The sequence below is a fragment of the Tachysurus fulvidraco genome, unplaced genomic scaffold, assembly GCF_022655615.1.
Source record: "Tachysurus fulvidraco isolate hzauxx_2018 unplaced genomic scaffold, HZAU_PFXX_2.0 HiC_scaffold_175_np12, whole genome shotgun sequence".
Lineage (NCBI taxonomy): Eukaryota > Metazoa > Chordata > Actinopteri > Siluriformes > Bagridae > Tachysurus > Tachysurus fulvidraco.
This window is the reverse complement of record NW_025927204.1, coordinates 1-6,295: the sequence shown is the minus strand read 5'-3', so window position 1 is coordinate 6,295 and position 6,295 is coordinate 1. Positions and strand designations below refer to the sequence as shown.

Genomic DNA, 6,295 nt, shown 5'->3' with positions numbered 1-6,295 from the left:
GTGTGTGTCATAATCATCTGTTTAATATATATATATATGTATGTGTGTGTGTGTGTGTGTGTGTGTGTGTGTGTGTGTGTGTGTGTGTGTGTGTGTGTGTGTATAATGTATGTATATATATATAGTTATGAATATTTATTTTAAATATTTTAAATTATTATTTTAAATATATTGTACAGAATACTGCCCAACTGTTAACTTAATTTAAATTGATTAAACTTCTTATAATCATATATGTAATAGATCACTCTTCTGCTCTGTAAGAAAAATTGTGTCCAAAATTTCACACTTAATTTATTTAACTTCTTTTTGGAATGTTTAGTGTAAATACACTACTCATGCAACTTGTACTACAAAATGGCATTGAATAGTGCATAAGTGTACAACTTGGGATTCAACTTATGTTTTCAAATATCTCATGAACTTTCCACGTTCCTGGAACAACTCTGTTCTCCTGACCTCCCTGAGCGTCCCTTCACGCCGTCCTTCATTATGAAGAAGCCTTTGACTCACACTTCCTCCACCCAAACTCCATTGTCTAACCTTGTTGACCAGAGGTCTCAGACAGATGGCTGCCCGCATGCTGAACCTTGCTGCCCTGAGCTGGGAACACCTGCATCTCCTCCAGCATCCTCTCCCTCTGAGTCGTCCGAACCTGGATCTCCTACTGCTTACACCCCTACTTCTCCTAGGCCTGGGCCTAGCCTGCTGAGTTTATGACTTCAATAAACCCAATAAACCACCTTTTTCCTGCTAACACTTGTCTCAAGCGTATATTATTATATTATCATCGTATATATTACTATCTTATAGCTCCCTAATATTACAACATCTGGCCTACCCCCCATATGTCTTATGACATCAATTGCAATATTATAATACAATACCACAGTCCAAGATTTTTCCCAACAACCTCTTAAGTACATTACAGTATATACTGTACTTTTAGTGCATATTATAAATAGGCAAAATACTGTATAATACAGCATTTGTTTTGGGTTCTGCATTTAATTCTGGGGATGTTTAATGTGCCAAGGAGTGCTTTATGAAGCATGAATAGATGTATTATAAAATATACACAACATAAAATATTTTTGTCACTTTTCTTTCACCTAAGAAATTATTTTAACTGTAAAGTGCTGATTAATACAAGTGACAGAATTGGATCTTTACAAAAATATAACTCAAAAAGCTCTAAGTGCTTCACAATAATTAAAGGGTGTGGCCCTTTCCAAAGTGAACAGAACTAGAGCTTTAATCAGCCCAAAGGTGTTTTTATTTTCTAGGCAAACATAACTCAAGAATGGCCTGAACCTGACCCACAACATCTCATTTTGATTCCAGACGAAATTGTCTGAATCCAAACCACACTGTCCAACACCATTGCGTTACTTTTCTTGTATTCAGTTTATTATGCTTATGTGCTATTGATGTTCTGTTCCAACCAACAAGAAGCCATACCTGAGTTTATTGGAAGCCAAGATCAACTAATTAAACAGGTGGATTCAGGTATGGCTTCTGCACTCACACTGGCCGTTTGCAGATAAGATTGGACATCCCTGCTATAAACTTGTAACTACTCCATTATCAGATGCATTGGTTTTTCTTGGCTTGTCTTGCGTAGTGACTACAAATTGTTATTATGTTGTAAAGTAAACATTTTATTTATATATATTTTATTTATATAAAATGTAGTATAATAAATGGTGTATATACTATTACTAATATCAGATACTGTATGTATTTTTCTTGTAACAGTTCAAGTTGCATCATGGATCTGCAGCCAAAAATACTGTTCGGCTGGATTTGTATTCAAGGTACAGAATAACATTTACTTACATTTAGTTACATGGTGTTTCGATTTATTTCATTCTTAATTAAATACAGCTAGATATTGCAAGTAAAAAACTCTGTTGATCATCTTTCACAGTGATCTTTGCCTCTGTTTTTTCGGATGTGTGGAAAGCAGAAGTTGTCCCTAAATTGGATGCAGTAGTCTCATCTTGTGTTGTGTTGCCCTGCACGTTTAATTACCCTGCCGCTCAGTATCCTGCGTCTCGGGTCAAAGCAATCTGGCACAAAAAGGGAGACAGAAATGATCGTATCTATGATGGGGATGGCTATAATATTAAAGACAGCTTCAAGGATCGCACAAAGCTCGTTGGCCATTTGGGTGAAAAAAACTGCACGTTGGAAATAGATGATGTTAAAGACACCGACAACGGTCCATTCTGTTTCAGAGCTGAAATCCAAGGTTTTGATAAATTCTCTTTTGAGAAGGCATGTGTGCACACCATTATAAAAGGTTTGGTTTTAAAATTAACACCTTTTCCCATATATATATATATGATTTGACTGGCAGTGTTCATATATCTTATGCAACTCAGGTCTGTTCAGTCTTAGAAAGATCAGTAGCATCATTAATTTAGTAACCTGTTGAAAAATATGCTTTGTTGAAATTACATGTGTAATATTATTTTTTTTATATGAGCAAGTGTTTTTTTGTAAAAAGTTCAACAAAATGTCTTCTCTTTTCAGACTAGATTAGATAGATGATCAGACTATTCTTTTACTATATCATTGTCATATTGAGATAATTTTTGTTATTGAGAGAATTTTATTTAACAGTAATACATATGCCTTTGTACTTGGTATACAGCTAAACCTGAAGAAATATCTTTGGATTATGAAGAATCTGTCACAGAGGGGTCAAGTGCCATCTTTAAGTGTTCTATGAGACACACCTGTCCCACACACCCCCCACAAATTAAATGGAGTCGCTCAGGTGTTAAAGAACGTGTGTCCCATAAGAACAATGGCCATGGAGTTTGGGAGGTGGAATCCATCATGTCCTTCACTGCCACACAGGAGGATGATCACAAGGACATCACTTGCACTGTCACTTCCCACGGCGACATAGAATCTACAACTACTTTCAGGATGTTCATAAAACGTAAGACATGTTAGACTGCATGTCCTTCACAAATTGGCTTCTATGAACTAAATCCTGATTTACATCAAATATACCCCTGATTCACCATGCAGGGTTTTTCCAAAAGTTGAAATAGATATCATATGAGTAACTATTTGACTATTGTTTTCTTATGTGAACCGATATACAGTATACAGTATTTGCAAACATAAATTGTATATTTTACATTCATTAGGACACATATCACTTACTAAACTACAATTTACTACAAAGCAAATAATTAAAGGCAGATATTTCCTTTATAGGCTTAGGAACAGTACTTGTAAGTATTTAAGTACACAACAATGACTTTTTACAGGTGAAAAAAATTACCTGCACATCATTATTCCTGTGGTTGCTGTGTTTGGAACTGTCATTCTATTTGGAACAGCATGTTTCTTTGTGACCAGGAGATACAAGTGAGTTCGAATGAAGCTGACGACTCTAAGTTGTTAATATGTGCATAATATAATTTTTCCTGTAGCTGTAATACTGTAAATATTTCATTCATTCATTCATGCATTCATTCATCTTCACATTAAATCCTGAGCTGATCTGGGGAAGACACACACAGACACACACAGACACACACACATACACACACAGACACACACACACACACACACACACACACACACACACACACACACACACACACACACACACACACACACACACACAACAAGCCATGGTTGATAAAATGCTTCTACTTCTTATTTTTATTTCACCACCAGGAAACAGATTCAAGACCTCCAATCTAGAAATCCAAATGGGTGAGTAATAAATAATATTGACATTATACCATTATGTTAATTTTATTAATTTGGTTGGTAGCTGTTAATAATGTTAACTTACAAGCTCACACCAGAATTGGTATACTGTAGAATACTGCTACAATTTTATTTGCATTCATTTGCAAGCCCATGTAGAAAACTCTGTTCTCTCTAAGCCTTATCATATTATCTTAAATTACTGGGAGGAGATCTAGATAAGACATACAGAAACCTACAATCTGATTTGATTAATAAAGGGGAAGATTGTGGAACAATTTGCTGCTGTGGAAAATATCCTCATACTTTTTTATTTTCCTGTCATTCCATGTTTACAGCTATGCACTATGAAGTTGTTGTATATAGGTTTGTCTGCCAAAGGCTTATGGCAGAACCGATCTATTTATATGAATAAAATCCAATTAATACATTTACATTTACAGCATTTAGCAGACAGAACGTGATTGGTTGGAGGTAGACCGTGCCATGATTGGTCAGCGCCACGAGACCGTTGTCCGATTGGCTGGAGTAGACTGTGGGCGGAGCCACCTATTTGTGGATTCTTGTGCACGTCTTGACGTTAGAAATGTTTCAAATGCACAGAACGCGATTCACTAATGAGCAGGAAGCCATTCACAAATAAATACAATTTATAAATATTTTTTTTATTTGCAAATCACATTTTATTTATTTGTGAATTTCATTTCATTTTGTGAAATTTGTAACATATATTTACGGTTTGCTTATTGTGCATTTGTTAATTTAAAAAAAATTGTGAAGCTCTTTATATTTATTTGTGGATCATAGTATATTTATTCAGAATAACGAAACAATTCTGACCCCATAGAGAGGGAGGAATTACACTTTCACTTTCGTTCATTTACTTACTCACTACTGTACACTCTTAATGCTACTTTACACTTAAATGGAATTTAACTAAACTTCACTAAAATTAACGAACTTAATTAAAATTCTCTTAACTTACCCGAACTTAATTGCTACAATTTCTGTTTTCTTTACATTATTCATTCATTCATTCATTTTTTACCGCTTATCCGAACTAGCTCGGGTCACGGGGAGCCTGTGCCTATCTCAGGCCTCATCGGGCATCAAGGCAGGATACACCCTGGACGGAGTGCCAACCCATCACAGGGCACACACACACTCTCATTCACTCACAATTTTCCAGAGATGCCAATCAACCTACCATGCATGTCTTTGGACAGGGGGAGGAAACCGGAGTACCCGGAGGAAACCCCCGAGGCATGCAAACTCCACACACACAAGGCGGAGGTGGGAATCGAACCCCCAACCCTGGAGGTGTGAGGCAAACGTGCTAACCACTAAGCCACCGTGCCCCCCTTCCTTTACATTAATTTTCCTTAATTTTCTTCATCGCTTTTCTCTTCTCTTGCCTTTTTTGTCACTCTTTCCTCATTAACATCTGCCGGTCGTTTTAATAAAAACCTGTCCGGTCGGCATATCGGATGCGGTGTAGTCGCACAAAATTTTTTAACGGATCCGCAGATGGTCGGCACCTCATGCAGCGCCTTTGCTACTCTTCATAGGAAATGAATGACTTCCGGTTTATCGGCCGTCGTTTGTCGTGTGCAGTGGAAAAGCGGCTTTAACCGAGTGAGACGCGGGAAGCTGAGGCGGGGGAAACAGAGCACACGTGGTTGTTGGGGATCTTTGTTTCGGCGGCGGCTCGGATGCTCCTATCTTAAAAAAATGCTCGTATCTCAAGGCAAAAATTTGGTTGAACCACAACTCGTATCTAAAATAAATTCGCATGTCAAATCACTCGTATCTCGAGGTATCACTGTACTTTGAAATCAAAGTCATCACTGCTATTGATAAGAGTTAGATGAAACGGGTTGGTCATCAGTCGTAGTAAAGTCTGAAATGTTGATAAACATTTTAAATTTTGTAGGGGACGCAATGATTGAATATTGCACTTCAATAATATGTGCCTTTTAAAGAGCATAAATTAAAGATTAGATATCGTGTTAAAATGTTAGTCTCCTGGTATGCCAGCAGGTGGCGGCAGTGCTACATGGAGTGGTTATGGCACTGCGCTCTCGCGTGAGTTTGAGAGCGAGATTCCCTCGTGAGTAATGGTTTGTTATAGTTTAACCACGAGAGCCGCAACTAAAGTTTTAATTTGTGTAAATAAAAACCCCTTTAAATGTGCAACCCCCTAAATGTGAAATCTTCTCTGCACACTGGGAAGAGTTACATATGTGACAAATAAAATTTGATTTGATTTGAGCCTGTATATAGTACCAATCAGTCTTGTCTGGATCATGGGATCGCATGCTAATGGTGTGTTTGTTTACATGCAAAAGGAACGTGAAGAATACAGCCATTTACAACAATGCAATATACACATTTAAATGGTGATTTCTGTACATTAACACGTTTTCAAATAAACGTTTTAAATAAGGTTTTCAAATAAACATTACTTGTGGTATTGCAGACATTGTACTTTGTTCCTTTTTTGTTCCTGTACTGGGGCAGAATTTTATGTCACTGCTTTGTGTATGATTTTTTT

At 36.9% G+C, this 6,295-nt stretch overlaps 1 protein-coding gene across 2 annotated transcripts; it reads left to right on the top strand.

The window, feature by feature from the left end:
• Nucleotides 1-1,665: 1,665 nt before the first annotated feature.
• LOC125140639 (myelin-associated glycoprotein-like) lies at nucleotides 1,666-4,242 on the top strand. Of its 2 annotated transcripts, XM_047809785.1 has the most exons (6): nucleotides 1,666-1,817; nucleotides 1,931-2,305; nucleotides 2,660-2,953; nucleotides 3,291-3,390; nucleotides 3,706-3,744; nucleotides 4,185-4,242. In XM_047809785.1, the coding sequence occupies exons 1-6, from the start codon at nucleotides 1,739-1,741 to the stop codon at nucleotides 4,189-4,191; spliced, it is 894 nt and encodes a 297-aa protein (XP_047665741.1). In that variant the 5' UTR covers nucleotides 1,666-1,738; the 3' UTR covers nucleotides 4,192-4,242. The 2 variants fall into 2 exon arrangements, with proteins under 2 accessions (XP_047665741.1, XP_047665742.1); XM_047809786.1 differs by lacking the exon at nucleotides 3,291-3,390.
• The last annotated feature ends 2,053 nt before the right edge of the window (nucleotides 4,243-6,295 follow it).